The sequence below is a fragment of the Taeniopygia guttata genome, chromosome 35 (assembly GCF_048771995.1).
Source record: "Taeniopygia guttata chromosome 35, bTaeGut7.mat, whole genome shotgun sequence".
NCBI classification, from domain to species: domain Eukaryota; kingdom Metazoa; phylum Chordata; class Aves; order Passeriformes; family Estrildidae; genus Taeniopygia; species Taeniopygia guttata.
This window is the reverse complement of record NC_133060.1, coordinates 1,024,968-1,051,649: the sequence shown is the minus strand read 5'-3', so window position 1 is coordinate 1,051,649 and position 26,682 is coordinate 1,024,968. Positions and strand designations below refer to the sequence as shown.

The window sequence follows — 26,682 nt, the reverse complement described above, 5'->3', positions numbered from 1 at the left end:
GCTTTGGGATCCCAAAAACCCCGAAATCCTGCGGTTCGGGGTCCCAAAAATCACTGGATTTGGGGTTACTGAGCCACCCCGACGTCAAGCGCTTCTGGAAGAGGCAGAAACACAACGGCTGAGCCCAAAAACCCCGAAATTCCCGAAATTCTGGGCTTTGGGATCCCAAAAACCCCCAAATCGTGGGGTTCAGGATCCCAAAAACCCCGAAATCCTGGAGTTTGGGGTCCCAAAAATCACCAGATTTGGGGTTACTGAGCCACCCCGATGTCAAACGCTTCTGGAAGAGGCAGAAACACAACGGCTGAGCCCAAAATCCCCGAAATTCCCGAAATCCTGGGCTTTGGGGTCCCAAAAACCCCAAAATCCTGGGGTTCGGGGTCCCAAAAATCACCGGATTTGGGGTTACTGAGCCGCCCCGACGTCAAACGCTTCTGGAAGAGGCAGAAACACAACGGCTGAGCCCAAAAACCCCGAAATCTCCAAAATCCCTGAAATCCTGGGGTTCTTGGGCCCAAAAACCCAAAATTCCCAAAATTCTGGGGTTTGGGATCCCCAAAACCCCAAAATCCTGGAGTTTGGGGTCCAAATATCACCAAATTTGGGGTTACTGGGCCATCTCGACGTCAAACGCTCTTTTGCTGTCCCCAAAAACCCCCCAAATCCCTGAATTTGGGATCCCAAAACCCCAAATCCCCGAATTTGGGATCCCAAACCCCCCAAATTTGGGGTCCTGGCGCCTCATTCCCGAAAATCCCGGGTTTTGGGGGGGGGGGAAATTCGGTTTTTTGTACAAACGGTGTTTTTTTGGGAAGGTTTTTTTGTAGTAAAAACGTTTTGAGCATAAAAAAAGCGCCAAGTTTTGAGGGGGGAGCGGGGGATCCCTGAGGGAAATGAGAAATTTGGGATTTTGGGGGATTCCTTGGGAAAATCCCACATTTTGGGGAGAAAAATGTGGGGAATTTCAGGGATTTCGGAGGGGGAGAGGTGTGTGTGTGGGGGGGTGGATTTCTGAGGGGAAAACCGCGGATTTAGGGAAAAAGTGTCGAGTTTGCGGGGGATTGATGGGATTGGGGAACAAAAATGGGAATTCTGAGGACAAAAATGGTGATTTTGGGGTCAAATATGGGAATTTTGGAGATAATGGGAATTTTGAGGACAAACATGGCAATTTTGGGGATAAAAGTGGGGATTTTGGGGATAAAAATGGGAATTTTGAGGACAAACATGGGAATTTTGGGGATAAAAGTGGAGATTTTGGGGATAAAAATGGGAATTTTGAGGACAAGCATGGGAATTTTGGAGATAAAAATGGGAATTTTGAGGACAAACCTGGGAATTTTGGGGACAAAAATGGGAATTTTGGTCCCGGTATCCCAACTCCCTCAGTTTTGGTTGCGCCTCTCACCGTGGCATTACGGTAAAACGTCCATCGCGCTCGCGTCATTACGACAGCGCCGGCGCGGCCTCGCTCTGATTGGCCCAACCCGCCCGCGGCGCGCTACCCGTGCGCTGATTGGCCGCAGCTTTCCCGCGCTGGGCGCTGATTGGGCGGCTCCGTGAGGGAGGCAGGAGGGAGGGAGGAGGAAGGAGCAATGGCGGCCATGGCGGCGCTGGAGCGCTGGGTGTCCGGGCAGCTGCAGGAGCTGCTGGGCCTCAGCGGCCGCCACGTCCCCGCCTTCCTGGTGGCGCTGGCGCGGCGCAGCCGGAGTCTGGAGGAGCTGCTGGAGCGGCTGCGCGAGACCGAGGCGCTGCGCGTGGAGGAGCCGCGCGTGCGCGAGTTCGCGCGCCAGCTCTGGGACAAGGTGCGCGGGAACGGCGCGGGGGCGGGGCTTGCGCGGGGGCGTGGCCAGCGGAGAAAGGGGGCGGGGCTTGAAGGGAGTATATGTTAATGAGGGGGCGTGGTTTAACCAAGTTAGGGTGTGACATCAGCATGAGTGGGCGTGGCTCCTGCGCAGGGCGGCCAATCAGGCTGGGCTCTGGCGTGCAGTGGGCGGGGACGTTTCTGGGTGTGGTCAAGTGGGTGTGGCCATTTTGGGTGTGGCCAAGTGGGTGTGGCCATTTTGGGGGTGTGGTTAAGTGGGTGCGGCCATTTTGGGTGTGGCTATTTTGGGTGTGGTCATTTTGGGGTGTGGCCATTCTAGGTGTGGCCATTTTGGGTGTGGTTCAGTGGGTGTGGCCATTTTGGGTGTGGTTCAGTGGGTGTGGCCATTTTGGGTGTGGCAATTAGGGTGTGGCCCAGCTGGGTGTGGCCATTGTGGGTGTGGCCCAGCTGGGTGTGTCCGAGTGGGCGTGTCCCAGGAAGGGCGTGTCTGACCCCGCCCCGCCCAGGTGCCGCGGGAAGCGCCCCGGGAGCCGCCCGGGCGCGCGGCCGAGCGGGCGGCGCTGGAGCTGCAGCGCCAGAACCGCGGCTACCGATTGGTGGAGAGCGACGAGGAGGAGGAGGAGGGGCCGGGCCCCGCCCACGATGGCCACGCCCAGGAGGAGCCACGCCCACACCGGCGCCACCTGCGGCGCCGCCGCCGCTCCGAGTCCCCCCCCGAGGCGCCCCCCGAAACCGCGCCGGCGACGCCGCCGTGAGTCCAGTGGGGTTTGGGGGGTCTCGGGGGTCGCCGGCACCCTTGGGTGGCACCAGGAGTGACCCCTGGGTTTTGGGGAGGTCAGGGCCCCCCTGGGTTTTGGGGTGACCCCAGTTTTGGGGTCTCTGCTTTCCTCTTGGGGGTCCCCCCGATCGTTTGGGTGGTGGAGTTTGGGGATTTCTGCTCTCAGAGCACCCAAAATCCCTCAAAATTGCTCAGATTTCGCCTTTTTTTGTGGCACTGGGGGGATTTTGGGGGTCCCAGGGGGGATTTGGGCATCCCAGGTGGGATTTTGGAATTCTGGGTGGGATTTTGGGCCTCCCGGGTGGGATTTTGGGGGTCCCAGATGGGATTTTGAGGCTCCCAGATGGGATTTTTGTGGGTCCCAGGTGGGATTTTGGGCATCCTAGATGGGATTTTGGGGTTCCCAGATGGGATTTTTGTGGGTCCCAGGTGGGATTTTGTGGGTCCCAGGTGGGATTTTGGGTGTCCCAGGTGGGATTTTGGGTGTCCCAGGTGAGATTTTGGGGTTCCCAGGTGGGATTTTGGGGGTCCCAGGTGGGATTTTGGGGTTTCCAGATGGGATTTTGGGTGTCCCAGGTGAGATTTTGGGGTTCCCAGGTGGGATTTTGGGGGTCCCAGGTGAGATTTTGAGGGTCCCAGGTGGGATTTTGGGTGTCCCAGGTGAGATTTTGGGGTTCCCAGGTGGGATTTTGGGGGTCCCAGGTGGGATTTTGAGGCTCCCAGGTGGGATTTTAGGCATCCTAGATGAGATTTTGGGCATCCCAGGTGGGATTTTGGGGGTCCCAGGTGGGATTTTGGAATTCTGGGTGGGATTTTGGGCCTCACAGGTGGGATTTTGGGGGTCCCGGGGGGGGATTTTGGGGTTCCCCGAGCCGCCCGTGCCCCCCCAGGGGGGGTTTTGGGGGTTTTTGGGGTGCCCTGAGCCGCTCGTGCCCCCCCCAGGGGGGTTTTTGGGGTGCCCTGAGCCGCTCATGCCCCGCCCAGGGGGGTTTTTGGGGGTTTTTGGGGTGCATTGAACCGCTCGTGCGCCCCCAGGGGGGTTTTTGGGGTGCCCCGAGCCGCTCCTGTCCCCCCCAGGGGGGTTTTTGGGGGTTTTTGGGGTGCCCTGAGCCGCTCCTGCCCCCCCAGGGGGGTTTTTGGGGTGCCCCAAGCCGCTCGTGCCCCCCCAGGGGGGTTTTTGGGGGTTTTTGGGGTGCCCTGAGCCGCTCCTGCCCCCCCAGGGGGGATTTTGGGGTGCCCTGAGCCGCTCATGCCCCCCCCAGGGGGGTTTTTGGGGTGCCCTGAGCCCCTCGTGCCCCCCAGGGGGGTTTTTGGGGGTTTTTGGGGTGCATTGAGCCCCTCGTGCCCCCTCAGGGGGGTTTTTGGGGTGCCCTGAGCCCCTCATGCCCCCCCAGGGGGGTTTTTGGGGTGCCCTGAGCCACTCCTGCCCTCCCCAGGGGGGTTTTTGGGGTTCCCTGAGCCGCTCGTGCCTCCCCAGGGGGGTTTTTGGGGTGCCCCTAAACAGCTTGTGCCCCCCCAGGGGGGTTTTTGGGGGGTTTTGGGGTGCCCTGAGCCGCTCATGCCGCCCCAGGGGGGTTTTTGGGGGTTTTTGGGGTGCCCCGAGCCGCTCGTGCCCCCCCAGGGGGGTTTTTGGGGTGCATTGAGCCGCTCGTGCCCCCCCAGGGGGGTTTTTGGGGTGCCCTGAGCCGCTCCTGCCCCCCCAGGGGGGTTTTTGGGGTGCCCTGAGCCGCTCGTGCCCCCCCCAGGGGGGTTTTTGGGGTTCCCTGAGCCGCTCCTGCCCCCCCAGCGGGGTTTTGGGGGGTTTTGGGGTGCCCTGAGCCCCTCGTGCCCCCCAGGGCCGCGGAGCCCCCCGAGGAGCCGGAGGAGGAGTGGGAGGCGTCGGAGCGGGAGCGGCTGCGGGACCTGCGGGAACGCGATGCCTTCGCCGAGCGGCTGCGGCGGCGCGACCGCCAGCGGGACCGGGGGGCCCGGGGGGACAGCAAGGTGGGGCTGGGGGCGCTGGGGGGGTCTGGGAGGGGTTTGGGGGGGTTTGAGGGGGTTTGGGGGGTCCTGGTGGGGTTTGGGGGGTCCTGGGTGGGGTTTGGGGGGTCCTGGGTGGGGTTTGAGGGGTGCTGTGTGGGGTTTGAGGGGTCTTGGGTGGGGTTTGAGGGGGATTTGGGAGGGGTTTGAGGGGTCCTGGTTGGGGTTTGGGGGGTCCTGGGTGGGGCTTGGGGGGTCCTGGGTGGGGTTTGAGGGGTTCTGGGTGGGGTTTGGGGGTCCTGGGAGAGTTTGAGGGGTCTTGGTGGGGTTTGGGGGGGTTCTGTGTGGGGTTTGGGGGGTCCTGGGTGGGGATCTGGGGGGGTTTGAGGGGGTTTCGGGGGTCCTGAGTGGGGTTTGGGAGGTCTTGGGTGGGGTTTGGGGGCTCTTGAGGGGGGTTTGGGGGGCTTTGAGGGGGTTTCAGGGGTCCTGAGTGGGGTTTGGGGAGTCCTGGGGGGGATTTGAGGGGTCCTGGGTGGGGTTTGGGGGGTCCTGGGTGGGGTTTGGGGGGTCTTGGGTGGGATTTGGGGGGTCCTGGGTGGGATTTGGGGGGTCCTGGGTTGGGTTTGGGGAGTCCTGGGTGGGGTTTGGGGGGCTTTGAGGGGGTTTCAGGGGTCCTGAGTGGGGTTTGGGGGGTCTTGGGTGGGGTTTGGGGGGGATTTGGGAGGGGTTTGGGGGGGTTTGAGGGGGTTTGGGGGGTCCCTGAGGGGTTTTTTGGGGGTTCTGAGCGGGGTCTGAGGGGTCCCTGAGGGGTTTTTGGGGGTTCTGAGTGGGGTCTGAGGGGTCCCTGAGGGGTTTTTTGGGGTTCTGAGCGGGTTTGAGGGTTCCCTGAGGGGTTTTTGGGGATTCTGAGTGGGGTCTGAGGGGTCCCTGAGGGGTTTTTGGGGGTCCTGGATGGGATTTGAGGGGTCCCTGAGGGTTTTTTGGGGTTCTGAGCGGGGTCTGAGGGGTCCCTGAGGGGTTTTTGGGGGTTCTGAGCGGGGTTTGGCTCCTCACCCCCTTTTCCTGGCCCAGGCCTACGAGGAAGCCCAAAAACGGCTCAAAGTGGCTGAGGAGGACCAGAAGGCCCTGGTGAGGGGGGGAGCCCCAAATCCCCCCAAATTCCCCCAAGTCCCCCCAAATTCCCCCAAATCCCCCCAAATCCCAAATCCCTTTTCTGGGAACTCTCCGTTTCCCCGGAGCCTGGAGCTCCGGGAACGTTTCCACAGGAGCACCTCCTGCCCCTCTCACCCCGTTTCAGCCCATTTTGTCCCATTTCACCCCATTTTATCCCATTTCACCCCATTTAATTTCAGTTTCGCCCCATTTCACCTCATTTTATCCCATTTCATCCCTATTTTGTCCCATTTCACCCCATTTTCTCCTTGTTTTCTCCTGTTTCGCTCCATTTTCTCCCTGTTTTCTCCCCATTTTCTCCCCTTTTCTCCCCATTTCACCCCATTTTCTCCCCATTTTCTCTGTTTTCTCCCCATTTCACCCCATTTCCCCCCCGTTTCCTCCCGTTACACCCCATTTTCTCCCCGTTTCACCCCATTTTCTCCCCATTTCACCCCATTTTCACCCCATTTTCTCCCATTTCACCCCATTTTCTCCCGTTTCACCCCATTTTCTCCCCATTTCACCCCATTTCCCCCCCGTTTCCCCGTTTCACCCCGTTTCCCCCCCATTTCTCTCCATTTTCTCCCCATTTCACCCCATTTTCTCCCCATTTTCTCCCCATTCCCCCCCATTTTCCCCCCATTTCCCCCCCATTTTCCCCCCGTTTCCCCCCGTTTCACCCCATTTTCCCCCCATTTCCCCCCATTTCACCCCATTTTCTCCCTGTTTTTTCCCCATTTCACCCCATTTCCCCCCCGTTTCCCCCCGTTCCCCCCTCCCCGCAGATCCCCGAGCTGCGCAAGCGCTCGCGCCGCGAGTACCTGGCCAAGCGGGAGCGGGAGAAGCTGGAGGAGCTGGAGCAGGAGATCCAGGACGAGGAGCTGCTCTTCGGGGAGGAGGCGCTGACGGCGGCCGAGCGCCGCGAGCTGCGCTACAAACGGCGCCTGCGCGACCTGGCCCGGGACTACAAACGGGCCGGGGCCCAGGAGGAGCTGGAGAGGAGCAGCCGCTACCACATCCCCCAGGAGACGCGGGACAAGGTGAGGGGAGAGGGGAAATCCCGAAATTTGTACCTGAGAAATCCCAAATTCATACCTGGGGAGAGGGGAAATCCCGAAATTTCTACCTGAAAAATCCCAAATTTGTACCTGGGGAGGAGCAGCCGCTACCACATCCCCCAGGAGACGCGGGACAAGGTGAGGGGAGAGGCCAAAAACCTGAATTTGTACCTGAAAAATCCCAAATTTGTACCTGGGAAATCCCAAATTCATACCTGGGGAGGAGCAGCCGCTACCACATCCCCCAGGAGACGCGGGACAAGGTGAGGGGAGAGGGGAAAAACCCCAAATTCATACCTGAAAAATCCCAAATTCACACCTGGGGAGGAGCAGCCGCTGCCACATCCCCCAGGAGACGCGGGACAAGGTGAGGGGAGAGGCCAAAAACCCCAAATTTCTACCTGGGAAATCCCAAATTCGTACCTGGGAAATCCCAAATTTGTACCTGGGGAGGAGCAGCCGCTGCCACATCCCCCAGGAGACGTGGGACAAGGTGAGGGGAGAGGCCAAAAACCTGAATTTGTACCTTAAAAATCCCAAATTTGTACCTGGGGAGGAGCAGCCGCTGCCACATCCCCCAGGAGACCCGGGACAAGGTGAGGGGAGAGGCCAAAAACCCGAATTTGTACCTGAAAAATCCCAAATTCACACCTGGGGAGGAGCAGCCGCTGCCACATCCCCCAGGAGACGCGGGACAAGGTGAGGGGAGAGGGGAAATCCCCAAATTTGTACCTGGGAAATCCCAAATTCACACCTGGGGAGGAGCAGCCGCTACCACATCCCCCAGGAGAGGCGGGACAAGGTGAGGGGAGAGGGCAAAAACCCCAAATTTGTACCTGAAAAATCCCAAATTCCTACCTGGGGAGGAGCAGCCGCTACCACATCCCCCAGGAGACGCGGGACAAGGTGAGGAGAGAGGCCAAAAACCCGAATTTGTACCTGGGAAATCCCAAATTTGTACCTGGGAAATCCCAAATTTGTACCTGGGGAGGAGCAACCGCTGCCACATCCCCCAGGAGACGCGGGACAAGGTGAGGGGAGAGGCCAAAAACCCCAAATTTGTACCTGGGAAATCCCAAATTCACACCTGGGGAGGAGCAGCTGCTGCCACATCCCCCAGGAGACGCGGGACAAAGTGAGGGGAGAGGGGAAACCCCGAATTTGTACCTGGGAAATCCCAAATTCACACCTGGGGAGGAGCAGCCGCTGCCACATCCCCCAGGAGACGCGGGACAAGGTGAGGGGAGAGGCCAAAAACCCGAATTTGTACCTGGGAAATCCTAAATTTGTACCTGAAAAATCCCAAATTCACACCTGGGGAGGAGCAGCCGCTGCCACATCCCCCAGGAGACGCGGGACAAGGTGAGGGGAGAGGGGAAATCCCGAAATTTCTACCTGAAAAATCCCAAATTCACACCTGGGGAGGAGCAGCCGCTACCACATCCCCCAGGAGACGCGGGACAAGGTGAGGGGAGAGGGGAAATCCCGAAATTTCACCTGGGAAATCCCAAATTTGTACCTGGGAAATCCCAAATTTGTACCTGGAGAGGAGAAATCCCGAAATTTGTACCTGAGAAATCCCAAATTCACACCTGGGGAGGGGCAGCCGCTACCACATCCCCCAGGAGACGCGGGACAAGGTGAGGGGAGAGGGCAAAAACCCCAAAATTTCACCTGGGAAATCCCAAATTTGTACCTGGGAAATCCCAAATTTGTACCTGGGAAATCCCAAACTCATACCTGGGAAATCCCAGAATTGGCGCTTGACAAACTCCAAAGTTGGCGCTTGAGGAATCCCAAAATTGGTACCTGAGAAACCCCGAAATTGGCACCCAGGAAATCCCAAATTCCCCTTGAACCACCCCAAATCCCTGACCCCACAAATCTCCCCCAAACCCCACCCCTGACCCCCCAAACCCCATCCCTGACCCCCCAAATCCCCCCCAAATCTCCCCCAAACCCCATCCCTGACCCCCCAAACCCCACCCCTGACCCCCCAAATCTCCCCCAAGCCCCATCCCTGACCCCCAAACCCATCCCTGACCCCCCAAACCCCATCCCTGACCCCCCAAATCTCCCCAAACCCATCCCTGACCCCCCAAACCCCACCCCTGACCCCCCAAATCTCCCCAAACCCATCCCTGTCCCCCCAAACCCATCCCTGACCCCCCAAACCCACCCCTGACCCCCCAAATCTCCTCAAACCCCACCCCTGACCCCCCAAACCCCCCCCTGACCCCCCAAACCCCATCCCTGACCCCCCAAATCTCCCCCAAACTCCACCCCTGACCCCCCAAACCCCACCCCTGACCCCCCAAATCTCCCCCAAACCAATCCCTGACCCCCCAAATCTCCCCAAACCCCACCCCTGACCCCCCAAAACCCACCCCTGACCCCCCAAACCCCACCCCTGACCCCCAAATCTCCCCAAAACCCACCCCTGACCCCCCAAACCCCACCCCTGACCCCCCAAACCCCCCCCTGACCCCCCAAACCCCATCCCTGACCCCCCACACCCCCCACAGAAGATCCCGGAGCGGGAGGAGGCGCAGGAGGAGGCTCTGGCCCCCCGGGACGAGCAGCGGCGTTGGGAGGAGCAGCTCCTGGGGGCGGCCGCGCTGCGTTTCGGGGCGCGCGACGCCGCCCGGCACCAGCGGCACCCCGAGTACCCCCTGCTGCTGGAGGAGGAGGAGATGGTGCAGTTCGTCAGCGCCGCCCGCCTGGAGGGCACCGACCCCCAGAAGGTGGGGTTTGGGGGGGTTTGGGGGGTCCTGGGGGGGTTAGGGGGGATTTGGGGTCATGGGAAGGGGTTATGGGGGGATTTGGGGTCATGGGAAGGGGTTTGGGGGGGATTTGGGGTGCTGCTGGAGGAGGAGGAGATGGTGCAGTTCGTCAGTGCCGCTCGCCTGGAGGGCACCGACCCCCAGAAGGTGGGGTTTGGGGGGTTTGGGGGGTCCTGGGGGGGTTTGGGGTGGTTTGGGGGGGATTTGGGATGGTTTGAGGGGGATTTGGGGTGGTTTGGGGGGCATTTGGGGTGCTGCTGGAGGAGGAGGAGATGGTGCAGTTCGTCAGTGCTGCTCGCCTGGAGGGCACCGACCCCCAAAAGGTGGGGTTTGGGGGGTCCTGGGGGGGTTTGGGGTCATGGGAAGGGGTTTGAGGGGGATTTGGGGGAATTTGGGGTGCTGCTGGAGGAGGAGGAGATGGTGCAGTTCGTCAGCACCGCCCGCCTGGAGGGCACCGACCCCCAAAAGGTGGGGTTTGGGGGGGTTTGGGGGGGTTTGGGGGGGATTTGGGGTCATGGGAAGGGGTTTGGGGGGGATTTGGAGTGGTTTGGGGGAGATTTGGGGTGGTTTGGGGGGGATTTGGGGGAGATTTGGGGTGCTTTGGGGTGGTTTGGGGGGGCTTTGGAGGGGGTTTGGGGAGGTTTTGGGGGGATTTGGGGTTCTTTGGGGGGGATTTGGGGAGGTTTGGGGGAGATTTGGGGTGCTTTGGGGGGGATTTGGGGGAGGTTTGGAGAGGTTTGGGGGGGATTTGGGGTGCTTTGGGGGGTATTTGAGGTGGTTTTGGGGTGCTTTGGTGGGGATTTGGTGACCCCGAGGGTGACACAGTGACACCGAGGTGACCCCGAGGGTGACACCAGTGACACCGAGGTGACCCCGGGGTGTCCCAGGATGTCCCCGAGGCCGCCCCCGAGGCCGAGCGCCGCCGGCAGTGGGGACAGCGGGTGGTTACTGGTGGGACTGGGGCGCACTTGGGGTGCAGTTGGTGACCCCGAGGGTGACACCGGTGACACCGAGGTGACCCCGAGGGTGACACCAGTGACCCCGAGGTGACCCCGGGGTGTCCCAGGATGTCCCCGAGGCCGAGCGCCGCCGGCAGTGGGGACAGCGGGTGGTTACTGGTGGGACTGGGGTGCTTTGGGGTGAAGTTGGTGACCCCGAGGGTGACACCAGTGACACCGGTGACCCCGAGGTGTCCCCAGGATGTCCCTGAGGCCGTCCCCGAGGCCGAGCGCCGCCGGCAGTGGGGACAGCGGGTGGTTACTGGTGGCACTGGGGCGCTTTGGGGTGAAGTTGGTGACACCGAGGGTGACACCAGTGACCCCGAGGTGACACCAGTGACCCCGAGGTGACCCGGGGTGTCCCCAGGATGTCCCCGAGGCCGTCCCCGAGGCCGAGCGCCGCCGGCAATGGGGACAGCGGGTGGTTACTGGTGGGACTGGGGCGCACTTGGGGTGAAGTTGGTGACCCCGAGGGTGACACAGTGACACCGAGGGTGACACCAGTGACACCGAGGGTGACACCAGTGACACCGGTGACCCCGGGGTGTCCCAGGATGTCCCCGAGGCCGTCCCCGAGGCCGAGCGCCGCCGGCAGTCGCTGCAGGACGCCCGCCGGGCTCTGCCCATCTTCCCCTTCCGCGAGGAGCTGCTGGCGGCCGTGGGGCAGCACCAGGTGCTGGTGATCGAGGGCGAGACCGGCTCGGGGAAAACCACCCAGATCCCCCAGTACCTGCACGAGGAGGTACTGGGGGCACTGGGGGGCACTGGGAGGGACTGGGGGGACTGGGAGGGGATTGGGGGGGGTTGGGATGGGACTGGGAGGGACTGGGAGGGACTGGGAGGGACTGGGGGCGTTGGGATGGGACTGGGAGAGGATTGGGGGGGAATTGGGGGGACTGGGGGGGTTGGGATGGGACTGGGGGGGACTGGGGGGGATTGGGAGATTTGGGGGGGATTGGGAGGGACTGGGAGGGACTGGGAGGGACTGGGGGGGACTGGGAGGGACTGGGGGGGTTGGAATGGGACTGGGAGGGACTGGGGGGGGATTGGGGGGGACTGGGAGGGGATTGGGAGGGACTGGGATGGGACTGGGAGGGACTGGGAGGGGATTGGGAGGAACTGGGAGGGACTGGGAGGGACTGGGAGGGGATTGGGAGGCACTGGGAGGGACTGGGGGGGACTGGGAGGGGGTTAGGAGGGACTGGGAGGGGATTGGGAGGGACTGGGAGGGACTGGGGGGCACTGGCAGCGACTGGGAGGGACTGGGAGGGAACTGGGAGGGACTGGGAGGGACTGGGAGGGAACTGGGAGGGACTGGGAGGGAACTGGGAGGGACTGGGAGGGAACTGGGAGGGACTGGGAGGGAACTGGGAGGGAGCTCTGGGGCACTGGGAGGAACTGGGAAGCGGTTCTGGGGCACTGGGAGCGACTGGGAGGGAACTGGGAGGAACTGGGAGGAACTGGGAGGGACTGGGAGGGACTGGGGGGGGGATTTGGGGCTGTGGGGTCTCGTTTTTGGGGTCGGTTCAGGTCCGGGGGGGGTCACTGGGGGGTGTGGGGTCTGTGTCACCCCTCTCACCCCCTGTCCCCGTTGTCCCCGCTGTCCCCCCTGTCCCCTCTGTCCCCGCTGTCCCCGCTGTCACCCCCTGTCCCCCCTGTCCCCCCTGTCACCCCTGTCACCCCTGTCACCCCTGTCCCCCCTGTCATCCCCTGTCCCCTCTGTCACCCCCCTGTCCCCGCTGTCCCCAGGGCTACACGCGGGGCGGGATGAAGATCGGGGTGACGCAGCCGCGGCGCGTGGCCGCCATGAGCGTGGCCGCCCGGGTGGCCGTGGAGATGGGGACAAAGCTGGGCAACGAGGTGACACCGGGGACACTGGGGACATTGGGGACACGGGGGGGACAACGGGGACACGGGGGGGACAGCGGGGACACGGGGGGGACATTATGGACATGGGGACATGGCGGGGACAGCAGGGACACTGGGGACATGGGGGGGACAGCAGGGACATTGGGGACATTGGGGACACAGGGGGGACAGCAGGGACACGGGGGGACAGCAGGGACATGGGGGGGACAGCAGGGGGACATTGGGGACATTGGGGACACGGGGGGGACACTGGGGACACCGGGGACATTGGGGACACCGGGGACACGGGGGGGACAGCAGGGGGACATTGGGGACATTGGGGACACAGGGGGGACAGCAGGGACATTGGGGACACGGGGGGGACAGCAGGGACATTGGGGGGACAGCAGGGACATTGGGGACATTGGGGACATTGGGGACACGGGGGGCACAGCAGGGACACAAGGGGGACAGCAGGGACATTGGGGACATTGGGGACAGCAGGGACACGGGGGGGACAGCAGGGACACGGGGGGGACAGCAGGGACACGGGGGGGGACACCGGGGACATTGGGGACATTGGGGACATTGGGGACACGGGGACACTGTAGCTGCAGGGACACATCCCCACCTCCAACCACGACGTCCCCACCTTGGGGACACGTCCTGGGCGCTTTGGGGACACCGCGGTGACACATCTGGGGGGGGGGGTTTGAGTGACCACAGCGGGGTCTGAGTGACCCTGAGGGCGTCGAGTGACCTCGGGGGTGGCCTGAGTGACCCTGAGGGGACGGAGCGAGCCCAGGGAGGTGACAACAGCCCCGGGGAGGTGACAGCGGCCCCAGGGAGGTGGCAGCAGCCCCAGGGGGTGACAACAGCCCCGGGGAGGTGACAGCGGCCCCAGGGAAGTGACAACAGCCCCAGGGAGGTGACAACAGCCCCGGGGAGGTGACAGCAGCCCCAGGGAGGTGACAACGGCCCCAGGGAGGTGACAACGGCCCCAGGGAGGTGACAACAGCCCCGGGGAGGTGACAACAGCCCCAGGGATGTGACAACGACCCCAGGGAGGTGGCAGCGGCCCCAGGGAGGTGACAGCAGCCCCGGGGAGGTGACAGCGGCCCCAGGGAGGTGACAATAGCTCCAGGGAGGTGACAGCAGCCCCAGGGAGGTGACAGCAGCCCCAGGGAGGTGGCAGCAGCCCCAGGGAGGTGACAGCGGCCCCAGGGAGGTGACAGCAGCCCCGGGGAGGTGACAACAGCCCCAGGGGGTGACAGGGCCGTGTCCCTTGTCCCCAAGGTGGGGTACAGCATCCGCTTCGAGGACTGCACGTCGGAGCGGACGGTGCTCAAGTACATGACGGACGGGATGCTGCTGAGGGAGTTCCTGACAGAGCCCGACCTGGCGTCCTACAGGTGACACGGGGACACCGGGGACACTGGGGACACCGGGGACATCGGGGACACTGGGGACATTGGGGGCAGGGACAGCCAGGGGACACTGGGGACATTGGGGGCATTGGGGACATTGGGGACACTGGGGACATTGGGGACACTGGGGACACTGGGGACATTGGGGACATTGGGGACACTGGGGACATTGGGGACACTGGGGACATTGGGGACATTGGGGACACTGGGGACATTGGGGGCACTGGGGACACCTGGGGGCACTGGGGACAGGGACAGCCAGGGGACACCAGGGACATGTCCTCTTTCCTGTCCCTATCCCCATGTCCCTGTGCTCATGTCCCCATCTGTGTCCCCCTGTCCCCATCCTTGTCCCCTGTGTCCATGTCCCCTCTCTGTCCCCACGTCCCTGTCCCCGTGTCCCCATCTCTGTCCCCATGTCCCTGTCCCCGTGTCCCTGTCCCCATGTCCCTGTCCCCATGCCCCCATCCCTGTCCCCATCCCTGTCCCCGTGTCCCCATCCCCGTCCCCATCCCTGTCCCTGTGTCCCCGTCCCTGTCCCCGTCCCCGTCCCCATCCCTGTGTCCCCATGTCCCTGTCCCCACATCCCTGTCCCCATCCCCATGTCCCCATCCCTGTCCCCCTGTCCCTGTCCCCACATCCCTGTCCCTGTCCCCGTGTCCCCATCCCTGTGTCCCCATGTCCCTGTCCCCACATCCCCATCCCTGTCCCCATGTCCCTGTCCCCGTGTCCCCGTCCCCGTGTCCATGTCCCCACATCCCTGTCCCCGTCCCTGTGTCCCTGTCCCCACATCCTTGTCCCCGTCTCCGTGTCCCCATGTCCCCATCCCCATGTCCCTGTCCCCGCATCCCTGTCCCCATGTCCCCATCCCTGTCCCCATCCCTGTCCCCGTCCCCACATCCATGTCCCTGTGTCCCTATCCCTGTCCCCGTCCCTGTCCCCATGTCCCTGTCCCCACATCCCTGTCCCCATCCCTGTCCCCGTGTCCCCCCGTCCCCGCGCCGTGTCCCCGTGCCGTGTCCCCATGTCCCTGTCCCCGTCCCCCCGTCCCCGTGTCCCTGTCTCCACATTCCTGTTCCTGTGTCCCCATCCCTGTCCCCGTGTCCCCATCCCTGTCCCCACGTCCCTGTCCCCGTCCCCATGTCCCTGTTCCCATGTCGCTGTCCCCACATCCCTGTCCCCGTCCCCATGTCCCTGTCCCTGTGTCCCCATCCCTGTCCCCGTCCCCATGTCCCTGTCCCCATGTCCCTGTCCCCACATCCCTGTCCCCGTCCCCGTGTCCCTGTCCCTGTCCCCACATCCCTGTCCCTGTCCCCATGTCCCTGTCCCCGTGTCCCCATCCCTGTCCCCATGTCCCTGTCCCCATGTTCCCACATCCCTGTCCCTGTGTCCCCATCCCTGTCCCTGTCCCCATGTCCCTATCCCTGTCCCCGTGTCCCTGTCCCCACATCCCTGTCCCTGTGTCCCCGTCCCTCTACCCGTGTCCCCGTCCCTGTCCCCACCCCTGTCCCTGTGTCCCCATCCCTGTCCCCGTGTCCCTGTCCCCATGTCCCCATGTCCCCGTCCCCGTCCCCGTGCCGTGTCCCCGTCCCTGTCCCCATGCCGTGTCCCCGTCCCCGTGTCCCCGTCCCCGTGCCGTGTCCCCGTGCCATGTCCCCATCCCTGTCCCTGTGTCCCCGTGCCGTGTCCCCGTGCCGTGTCCCCATGTCCCCGCACCGTGTCCCCACCCCTGTCCCGCAGCGTGATCATGGTGGACGAGGCGCACGAGCGCACGCTGCACACGGACGTGCTCTTCGGCCTCATCAAGGACATCGCGCGCTTCCGGCCGCAGCTGAAGGTGCTGGTGGCCTCGGCCACCATGGACACCGAGCGCTTCTCCGCCTTCTTCGACCACGCGCCCGTCTTCCGCATCCCCGGCCGCCGCTTCCCCGTGGACATCTACTACACCAAGGTGGCACCGGCGGCGGGGACATAGGGGACAGCGGGGACAGGGGGGACAGTGGGGACATTGGGGGTGTTCAGGGGGATGGGGACACCAGGGACCTTGGGGACAGCGGGGACAGCAGGGACAGTGGGGACAGTGGGGACAGTGGGGACATCGGGGACATTGGGGACAGCGGGGACGGCGGGGACAGCGGGGACAGTGGGGACATCGGGGACACCAGGGACAGTGGGGACAGTGGGGACAGCGGGGACAGTGGGGACAGTGGGGACATTGGGGACATTGGGGACAGTGGGGACATTGGGGACAGCGGGGACAGCGGGGACAGCAGGGACAGTGGGGACAGTGGGGACATTGGGGACATTGGGGACATCAGGGGCATTGGGGACATTGGGGACGGCGGGGACAGTGGGGACAGCGGGGACAGCGGGGACAGCGGGGACAGTGGGGACGGTGGGGACAGTGGGGACATTGGGGACAGTGGGGACAGTGGGGACGTCAGGGACATTGGGGACAGCGGGGGTGTTCAGGGGGTTGGGGACACTGGGGACAGCGGGGGTGTTCAGGGGGTTGGGGACACTGGGGACATTGGGGACTTGGGGACATTGGGGACATTGGGGACATTGAGGGTGTTGGGGTCACTGAGGATGTTGGGAGCAATGGGGACACTGGGGACACCAGGGACACCAGGGACATCGGGGACATTGGGGGGGTGTTCAGGGGGTTGGGGACATCAGGGACATCAGGGACACTGGGGACATTGGGGACATTGGGGGGACATTGGGGACATCGGGGACATAAAGGGTGTTCAGGGTGTTGGGGACATTGGGGACATTGAGGAATTGGGGACATTGAGGATTTGGGGACACTGGGGACATCGGGGACTTGGGGACATTGGGGTCACTGGGGACATCGGGGATGTTCAGGGTGTTGGGGACATTGGGGACATTGGGGTCATGGGGACATTGAGGGTGTTGGGGTCACTGGGGACATTGGGGACATTGAGGACTTGGGGACACTGGGGACATTGGGGACACTGGGGGCATTGGGGACATTGAGGACTTGTGGGCATTGAGGATTTGGGGTCATGGGGACATTGAGGGTGTTGGGGACACTGAGGACTTGGGGACAGGGGGGACATTGGGGACATTGTGGTGGCTCAGGGCTACCTGGGGTCTGTGGGGCGTTGGGAGCATTTAGGGACACAAGGGGACACGGGAAGGGGGGGATGGCTGGGGACCTTTGGGGACAGCCGGTGCGGATGTCCCCGTGTCCCCTGATGTCCCCGTGTCCCCTGATGTCCCCTGATGTCCCCAATGTCCCCGCTGTCCCCGCAGGCGCCCGAGGCCGATTACCTGGAGGCCTGTGTGGTGTCAGTGCTGCAGATCCACGTCACCCAACCGCCCGGGGACATCCTGGTGTTCCTCACCGGCCAGGTCAGTGTCACCTCGGTGTCACCTGGGCGTCACCGCGGCCCCCTGACAGCTCCCCTGTCCCCAGCCCCAATTTCCTGCCACCAGTCTCTGTCCCGCTGTGTCCCCAATGTCCCCAGTGATGTCCCCAATGTCCCCAGTGATGTCCCCAGTGATGTCCCCAATGTCCCCGATGTCCCCAATCCCCTGGCTGTCCCCGATGTCCCCAATGTCCCCAATGTCCCCAATCCCCTGGCTGTCCCCGATGTCCCCAATGTCCCCAATGTCCCCGATGTCCCCGATGTCCCCAATCCCCTGGCTGTCCCCGATGTCCCCGATGTCCCCAATCCCCTGGCTGTCCCCGATGTCCCCAATGTCCCCAATCCCCTGGCTGTCCCCAATCCCCTGGCTGTCCCCGATGTCCCCAATCCCCTGGCTGTCCCCAATGTCCCCGATGTCCCCAATGTCCCCAATCCCCTGGCTGTCCCCGATGTCCCCAATGTCCCCAATCCCCTGGCTGTCCCCAATGTCCCCGATGTCCCCAATCCCCTGACTGTCCCCAATGTCCCCAATGTCCCCCACCCCAGGAGGAGATCGAAGCCTGCGTGGAGCTGCTGCAGGAGCGCTGCCGCCGCCTGGGCTCGCGCCTGCCCGAGCTGCTGGTGCTGCCCATCTACGCCAACCTGCCCTCCGAGCTGCAGGCCCGCATCTTCCAGCCCACGCCCCCCGGCGCCAGGAAGGTGCGCCGGCCCTTTAAGAGTGGGCGGAGCCTCAGAAGGGGGCGTGGTGTAATGGAAAAGGGGCGGGGTTTGATTATTTAGGGCGCCAGGAAGGTGCGCTGGCCCTTTAAGAGGGGGCGGGGCCTGGGGAGGGGGCGTGGTGTAATGGAAAAGGGGCGGGGTTTGATTATTTAGGGAGCCAGAAAGGTGCGCTGGCCCTTTAAGAGGGGGCGGGGCCTGGGGAGGGGGCGTGGCACAGTGGGAAAGGGGCGGGGTTTGATTATTTAGGGAGCCAGGAAGGTGCGCTGGCCCTTTAAGGGATGGGCGGGGCCTGGGGAGGGGGCGTGGCACAGTGGGAAAGGGGCGGGGTTTGATTATTTAGGGACTGGCCCTTTAAGAGGGGGCGGAGCCTCAGATGGGGGCGTGGTGTAAGGGAAAAGGGGCGGGGTTTGATTATTTAGGGGGCCAGGAAGGTGTACCGGCCCTTTAAGAGGGGGCGGAGCCTCAGAAGGGGGCGTGGCACAGTGGGAAAGGGGCGGGGTTTGATTATTTAGGGAGCCAGGAAGGTGTACCGGCCCTTTAAGAGGGGGCGGAGCCTGGGGAGGGGGCATGGTGTAATGGAAAAGGGGCGGGGTTTGATTATTTAGGGGGCCAGGAAGGTGCGCTGGCCCTTTAAGGGAAGGGGTGGAGCCTAAGGGGGTGTGGCTTTATTGGGTGTGGCCAGGCTGGGTGCGGTCTAAAGGGGCGTGGCTTTATTGGGCGTGGAGCGTGATTGGGTGGCGCTACAAGTGGGCGGAGCTTATCCATAGGTGTGCTTTAAATGGGGCGTGGTCTGTGTGGGCGTGGCCGGGAGGGGCGTGGCCCGCGTGGGTGTGGCCGGGAGGGGCGTGGCCTGCGCGGGCGTGTCCCAGCGCTGTCCCCGCCCACCGGCACAGGTGGTGGTGGCCACCAACATCGCGGAGACGTCGGTGACGATCGACGGCATCGTCTACGTGCTGGACCCCGGATTCTGCAAGCAGAAGAGCTACAGCGCCCGCACGGGCATGGAGTCCCTGGTGGTGACACCGTGCTCGCGGGTAGGGTCACCTGTGTCACCTGTGTGTCACCTGTGTCACCTGTGTCACCTGTGTGTCACCTACTGTCAGCTACTGTCACCTACTGTCACCTACTGTCACCTACCTGCCATCCCCGCCATCCCCTGCACGGGCATGGAGTCCCTGGTGGTGACACCGTGTTCACGGGTAGGTCACCTGTGTCACCTGGGTGTCACCTGTGTGTCACCTGTGCCACCTGTGTCACTGTACTGTCACCTACTGTCACCTACTGTCCCCTACCCGCCATCCCCTCCATCCCCCGCACGGGCATGGAGTCCCTGGTGGTGACACCGTGTTCACGGGTAGGGTCACCTGTGTCACCTGGGTGTCACCTGTGTCACCTGTGTCACCTGTGTGTCACCTGTGTGTCACCTGTGCCACCTCACTGTCATTTATTGTCACACCCCCCTGTTTTTACCTGTCCCTGCCATGTCCCAATCGTGTTCCAGTCAGGTGTCACTGGTGTCACTGGTGTCATTGTGTTACTGGTGTCTCACTGGTGTCACACTGGTGTCACTGGTGTCACTGGTGTCACTGGCATCACTGGTGTCACTGTGTTACTGGTGTCATTGCTGTCCCAGTGAGATGTCACTGGTGTCACTGGTGTCACACTGATGTCCCCAATGTCCCCAATGTCCCCAATGTCCCCAGGCCTCGGCCAATCAGCGTGCGGGCCGCGCTGGCCGTGTGTCACTGGTGTCACACTGGTGTCACTGGTGTCACACTGGTGTCACACCGATGTCCCCAATGTCCCCAATGTCCCCAATGTCCCCAGTGTCCCCAATGTCCCCAATGTCCCCGCTGTCCCCAGGCCTCAGCCAATCAGCGTGCGGGCCGCGCTGGCCGCGTGGCGCCCGGGAAATGTTTCCGGCTGTACACGGCCTGGGCGTTCCAGCACGAGCTGGAGGAGACGGCGGTGCCCGAGATCCAGAGAGCCGACCTGGGAGCGCTGGTGCTGCTGCTCAAGAGCCTGGGTGGGTACTGGGATGGACTGGGATAAACTGGGAGGGACTGGGACACACCTGGGAGCGCTGGTGCTGCTGCTCAAGAGCCTGGGTGGGCACTGGGATGGACTGGGAGGGACTGGGAGGGACTGGGACACACCTGGGAGCGCTGGTGCTGCTGCTCAAGAGCCTGGGTGGGCACTGGGATGGACTGGGATAAACTGGGACACACCTGGGAGCGCTGGTGCTGCTGCTCAAGAGCCTGGGTGGGCACTGGGATAAACTGGGATGGACTGGGATAAACTGGGAGGGACTGGGAGGGACTGGGACACACCTGGGAGCGCTGGTGCTGCTGCTCAAGAGCCTGGGTGGGCACTGGGAGCACTGGGATAAACTGGGAGGGACTGGGACACACCTGGGAGCGCTGGTGCTGCTGCTCAAGAGCCTGGGTGGGCACTGGGATGGACTGGGAGGGACTGGGACACACCTGGGAGCGCTGGTGCTGCTGCTCAAGAGCCTGGGTGGGCACTGGGATAAACTGGGATAAACTGGGAGGGACTGGGACACACCTGGGAGCGCTGGTGCTGCTGCTCAAGAGCCTGGGTGGGCACTGGGAGCACTGGGATAAACTGGGAGGGACTGGGACACACCTGGGAGCGCTGGTGCTGCTGCTCAAGAGCCTGGGTGGGTACTGGGATGGACTGGGATAAACTGGGAGGGACTGGGACACACCTGGGAGCGCTGGTGCTGCTGCTCAAGAGCCTGGGTGGGCACTGGGATGGACTGGGATGGACTGGGAGGGACTGGGACACACCTGGGAGCGCTGGTGCTGCTGTTCAAGAGCCTGGGTGGGCACTGGGATAAACTGGGATAAACTGGGACAGAGCTGGGAGCGCTGGTGCTGCTGCTCAAGAGCCTGGGTGGGCACTGGGATAAACTGGGATAAACTGGGACAGAGCTGGGAGCGCTGGTGCTGCTGCTCAAGAGCCTGGGTGGGCACTGGGATGGACTGGGAGGGACTGGGAGGGACTGGGACACACCTGGGAGCGCTGGTGCTGCTGCTCAAGAGCCTGGGTGGGTACTGGGATAAACTGGGAGGGACTGGGATAAACTGGGAGGGACTGGGACACACCTGGGAGCGCTGGTGCTGCTGCTCAAGAGCCTGGGTGGGTACTGGGATAAACTGGGATAAACTGGGAGGGACTGGGACACACCTGGGAGCGCTGGTGCTGCTGCTCAAGAGCCTGGGTGGGTACTGGGATGGACTGGGATGGACTGGGAGGGACTGGGACACACCTTGGTGACACTGGGGTGACACAGGTGACACACAGGTGACACAGGTGACACACAGGTGACACACAGGGGACACACAGGGGACACAGATGACACACAGGTGACACACAGATGACACAGGTGACACACAGGTGACACAGAAATGACACAGATTACACAGGTGACATTGGGGTGACACAGATGACACACAGGTGACACTGGGGTGACACAGGTGACACGTCTGTCCCCAGGTATCAATGACCTGATCCACTTTGACTTCCTGGACCCGCCCCCGCACGAGACGCTCGTTCTGGCGCTGGAGCAGCTCTACGCCCTCGGGGCGCTGAACCACCTGGGGGAGCTGACCACGGTACTGGGGGGACTGGGAGGGACTGGGATGGACTGGGAGAGGATTGGGGGGGACTGGGAGGGACTGGGAGGGACTGGGAGGGGATTGGGGGGGACTGGGGGGGGATTGGGAGAGACTGGGGGGGGATTGGGAGGGACTGGGAGGGACTGGGGGGGACTGGGAGGGACTGGGAGCACTGGGAGCACTGGGGGGCACTGGGAGCACTGGGCTGACCCCGTCTCACTGCTGTCCCCACTGTCCCCTCCCTGTCCCCACTGTCCCCTCCCTGTCCCCACTGTCCCCTCCCTGTCCCCTCCGTGTCCCAGCTGGGCCGGCGCATGGCGGAGCTGCCGGTGGAGCCGATGTTGGCCAAGATGATCCTGGCGAGCGAGCAGTGAGTGACGGCCGTGTCCCCAAAGTGTCCCCAGAGTGTCCCCAGAGTGTCCCCAGAGTGTCCCCTGGGTGTCCCCAGGGTGTCCCCAGAGTGTCCCCAGGGTGTCCCCTGGGTGTCCCCAAAGTGTCCCCAGGGTGTCCCCAAAGTGTCCCCAATGTCCCCAACGTCCCCAGTGTGCCCCCAATGTCCCCAGTGTCCCCAGTGTGTCCCCAATGTCCCCTCAGTGTCCTCAGTGTCCCCAATGTCCCCAATATCCCCCAATATCCCCAATGTCCCCAATGTCCCCCAATGTCCCCAGTGTCCCCAGTGTCCCCAGTGTCCCCAATGTCCCCGCTGTCCCTCAGGTACGGCTGCACGGAGGAGGTGCTGACGGTGTCCCCAATGTCCCCAACACCCCCAATGTCCCCAATGTCCCCAACACCCCCAACGTCCCCAACGTCCCCAATGTCCCCAATCCCCCCAATGTCCGCAATGTCCCCTCAGTGTCCCCAATGTCCCCAATGTCCCCAATGTCCCCTCAGTGTCCCCTCAGTGTCCCCTCAGTGTCCCCAGTGTCCCCAATGTCCCCGCTGTCCCCCCCCAGGTACGGCTGCACGGAGGAGGTGCTGACGGTGGCCGCCATGCTCTCGGTGAACAACGCCGTGTTCTACCGGCCCAAGGACAAGGTGCTGCACGCCGACAGCGCCCGCGTGGCCTTCGGGGTGCCCGGCGGGGACCACCTGGTGCTGCTCAACGTCTACAACCAGGCACGGGACACGGGGACACGGGGACAGCGGGGACAGTGGGGGGATTGGGGGCATTGGGGACATTGGGGACATTGGGGGCGTTGGGGACACGGGAACACGGGGACACGGGGACATTGGGGACAGCGGGGACAGAGGGGACATTGGGGACATTGGGGACACGGGGACAGCGGGGACAGCGGGGACAGTGGGGATAGTGGGGACATTGGGGACATCAGGGACATTGGGGGCATTGGGGGGATTGGGGGGATTGGGGACGTTGGGGACAGCAGGGGGATTGGGGACATTGGGGGCATTGGGGACACTGAGGGGACATTGGAAACATTGAGGACATTGGGGACAACGGGGACATTGGGGACAGTGGGGGGATTGGGGACACTGGGGACATTGGGGACAGCGGGGGGATTGGGAGCATTGGGGACGTTGGGGACATTGGGGAGGTTGGGGACATTGGGGGCGTTGGGGGCGTTGGGGGCGTTGGGGACAGAGGGGACATTGGGGATGTTGGGGACATTTGGGGATATCAGGGACATTGGGGACATCGGGGACAGTGGGGACACGGGGGACATTTGGGACATTTTGGGGGACTGGGGACATTTTGGGTGATTGGGGGACATCAGGGACAGCAGGGACGTTGGGGACATTGGGGACATTGGGGACATTTGGGACACATTGGGGGCATTGGGGACATTGGGGGACATTGAGGACATCGGGGACACCACAGAGGGGGTTGAGGACATGGGGGACAAGAGGGACGTGTGAGACATGGAGAAATTGGGGACCTTGGGGACACGCTGGGGCTGGGGACACGTCCAGCAGCAGCAGCAGCAGCAGCGCTGACCTTCGTGTCCCTTCTTGTGTCCCTTCGTGTGTCCCTTCGTGTGTCCTCTGTGTGCGGCTGTGTGTCCCCCTGTGTCCCCCCTCTGTCCCCAATGTCCCCGATGTCCCCAATGTCCCCGATGTCCCCAATGTCCCCAATGTCCCCGATGTCCCCCCTGTCCCCAATGTCCCCCCGATGTCCCCGCTGTCCCTGGCAGTGGGTGGCCAGCGGGCACTCGCTGCAGTGGTGCTACGAGCACTTTGTGCAGGCACGTTCCCTGCGCCGCGCCCGCGACGTGCGCGAGCAGCTGCAGGGGCTGATGGAGCGCGTGGAGATCGCCCCGTCCTCCTGCGGGGGCAACCTGGACCTGGTGCGCAAGGTCAGCCCCAAATACACCCCAAATATCCCCGAAATATCCCTGAAATGTCCCCAAAATATCCCCCAAAATATCCCCCAAAATATCCCCCAACTCACACCTCAGCCCCGTCCTCCTGCGGGGGCAACCTGGACCTGGTGCGCAAGGTCAGCCCCAGATACACCCCAAATATCCCTGAGATGTCCCCAAAATATCCCCAAAATATCCCCAAAATATCCCCCAAAATATCCCCAAAATATCCTGAAAATATCACCCAAAATATCCCCAAAATATCGCCCAAAATATCCCCAAAATATCCTGAAAATATCCCCAAAATATCCTGAAAATATCCCCAAATGCACCCCAAATATCCCCAGAATATCACCAAAATATCCTATCCCAATCCCTCCCAGTCCCTCCCAGTCCGTCCCAGTCCGTCCCAGTCCCTCCCAGTCCCTCCCAGTTTATCCCAGTAACTCCCTGTGCCCCCCAGGCCATCACAGCTGGATTTTTCTACCACACGGCGCGGTTGGCGCGGGGCGGGTACCGATCCCAGTATATCCCAGTCCCTCCCAGTCCCTCCCAGTCCCTCCCAGTCCATCCCAGTAACTCCCTGTCCCCCCAGGCCATCACCGCGGGGTTCTTTTACCACACGGCGCGGCTGGCGCGGGGCGGGTACCGATCCCAGTGTGTCCCAGTTTATCCCAGTCCCTCCCAGTGCCTCCCAGTCCCTCCCAGTTTATCCCAGTCCATCCCAGTTTATCCCAGTCCATCCCAGTAACTCCCTGTGTCCCCCCAGGCCATCACCGCGGGGTTCTTTTACCACACGGCGCGGCTGGCGCGGGGCGGGTACCGATCCCAGTATATCCCAGTCCATCCCAGTATATCCCAGTCCCTCCCAGTATATCCCAGTCCCTCCCAGTATATCCCAGTAACTCCCTGTGCCCCCCAGGCCATCACAGCTGGATTTTTTTACCACACGGCGCGGCTGGCGCGGGGCGGGTACCGCACGGTGAAGCACCAGCAGCCCGTGTTCATCCACCCCAACAGCGCCTTGTTCGCCCTCCAGCCCCGCTGGGTGCTCTACCACGAGCTGGTGTGCACCTCCAAGGAGTTCATGAGGCAGGTGGGACACCTGGGACACCTGGGGACACTTTGGGGACAGCTGGGGATACACCTGGGGGCACCTGGGGACACTTTGGGGACACCTGGGGACACACCTGGGGACACCTGGGGACACTTTGGGGACACCCTGGGGACATCTTGGGGACATGGCAGGGACACAGTGTGGGTACAGGGACACGCTGGGTGCTCTACCACGAGCTGGTGTGCACCTCCAAGGAGTTCATGAGGCAGGTGGGACACCTGGGGACACCTGGGGACACTTTGGGGACAGCTGGGGATACACCTGGGGGCACCTGGGGACACTTTGGGGACACTTTGGGGACACCTGGGGACACCTGGGGACACTTTGGGGACACTTTGGGGACACCTGGGGACACCTTGGGGACACCCTGGGGACACCTGGGGACACCTGGGGACACCCTGGGGACACCTGGGGACACCTGGGGACACCCTGGGACACCCTGGGGACACCTGGGGGACACCCTTGGGACACCTGGGGACACCTGGGGACACCTTGGGGACACCTGGGGACACCTGGGGACACCCTGGGGACAGCTGGGGACAGCTGGGGACACCTGGGGACACTTTGGGGACACTTTGGGGACACCTGGGGACACCTGGGGACACTTTGGGGACACTTTGGGGACACCTGGGGACACCTTGGGGACACCCTGGGGACACCTGGGGACACCTGGGGACACCCTGGGGACACCTGGGGACACCTGGGGACACCCTGGGGACACCTGGGGGACACCCTTGGGACACCTGGGGACACCTGGGGACACCTTGGGGACACCTGGGGACACCTGGGGACACCCTGGGGACAGCTGGGGACACCTGGGGACACCTGGGACACCTGGGGACACCTGGGGACACCTGGGATACACCTTGGGGACACCCTGGGGACACCTGGGGACACGGTGTGGGTACAGGGACAAGCTGGGTGCTCTACCACGAGCTGGTGTGCACCTCCAAGGAGTTCATGAGGCAGGTGGGACACCTGGGACACCTGGGGACACCTGGGGACACCCTGGGGACACCCTGGGGACACCTTGGGGACATCTTGGGGACACCTGGGACACCTGGGGACACCTGGGGACACCTGGGGACACTTTAAGGACACCTTGGGGACACCTGGGGACACCCTGGGGACACCTGGGGGCACCTGGGGACACCCTGGGGACACCCTGGGGACACCTGGGGGCACCTGGGGACACCCTGGGGACACCCTGGGGACACCTTGGGGACACTTCGGGGACACCCTGGGGACACCTTGGGGACACGGTGTGGGTACAGGGACACGCTGTGTGCAGGTGTGCACCTCCAAGGAGATCGTGAGGCAGGTGGGACACCTTGGGGACACCTGGGGACACCTTGGGGACACCCTGTGGATGTGTCCTCATCCCCAGGTGTGTGACAGGCGTGTCACAGCGTGTGACAGGCGTGTCCCACCTGTCCCCAGGTGCTGGAGATCGACAGCTCCTGGCTGCTGGAGGTGGCCCCCCACTATTACCAGGCCAAGGAGCTCGAGGACGGCAGCGGCCGCAAAATGCCCAAAAAAGCCGGAAAATCGCGGGAGGAGCTGGGCTGAGCCCGGGGACACCTGGGGACACCCGGGGGACACCTGGGGGACACCTGGGGGACACCTGGGACACCCCAATACACATGTCACCGCGTGTCAC

The 26,682-nt window shown here is 63.2% G+C and overlaps 1 protein-coding gene across 6 annotated transcripts; it reads left to right on the top strand.

The window, feature by feature from the left end:
* Positions 1 to 1,585: 1,585 nt before the first annotated feature.
* Positions 1,586 to 26,681, top strand: DHX16 (DEAH-box helicase 16). 6 transcript variants are annotated; one of them, XM_072921054.1, is made up of 20 exons: positions 1,586 to 1,805; positions 2,332 to 2,576; positions 4,439 to 4,586; positions 5,634 to 5,690; positions 6,503 to 6,757; positions 9,301 to 9,519; positions 11,110 to 11,298; positions 12,306 to 12,416; positions 13,701 to 13,816; positions 15,572 to 15,782; positions 17,111 to 17,209; positions 17,773 to 17,925; positions 18,840 to 18,980; positions 19,810 to 19,972; positions 21,466 to 21,584; positions 21,890 to 21,957; positions 22,541 to 22,703; positions 23,738 to 23,899; positions 24,828 to 25,001; positions 26,463 to 26,681. In XM_072921054.1, the coding sequence occupies exons 1-20, from the start codon at positions 1,596 to 1,598 to the stop codon at positions 26,589 to 26,591; spliced, it is 3,132 nt and encodes a 1,043-aa protein (XP_072777155.1). In that variant the 5' UTR covers positions 1,586 to 1,595; the 3' UTR covers positions 26,592 to 26,681. The 6 variants fall into 6 exon arrangements, with proteins under 6 accessions (XP_072777155.1, XP_072777157.1, XP_072777156.1 ...); XM_072921056.1 differs by lacking the exons at positions 1,586 to 1,805; positions 2,332 to 2,576; positions 4,439 to 4,586; positions 5,634 to 5,690; positions 6,503 to 6,757 and adding an exon at positions 8,141 to 8,240; XM_072921055.1 differs by lacking the exons at positions 1,586 to 1,805; positions 2,332 to 2,576; positions 4,439 to 4,586; positions 5,634 to 5,690; positions 6,503 to 6,757 and adding an exon at positions 8,381 to 8,415.
* Position 26,682: the final 1 nt, after the last annotated feature.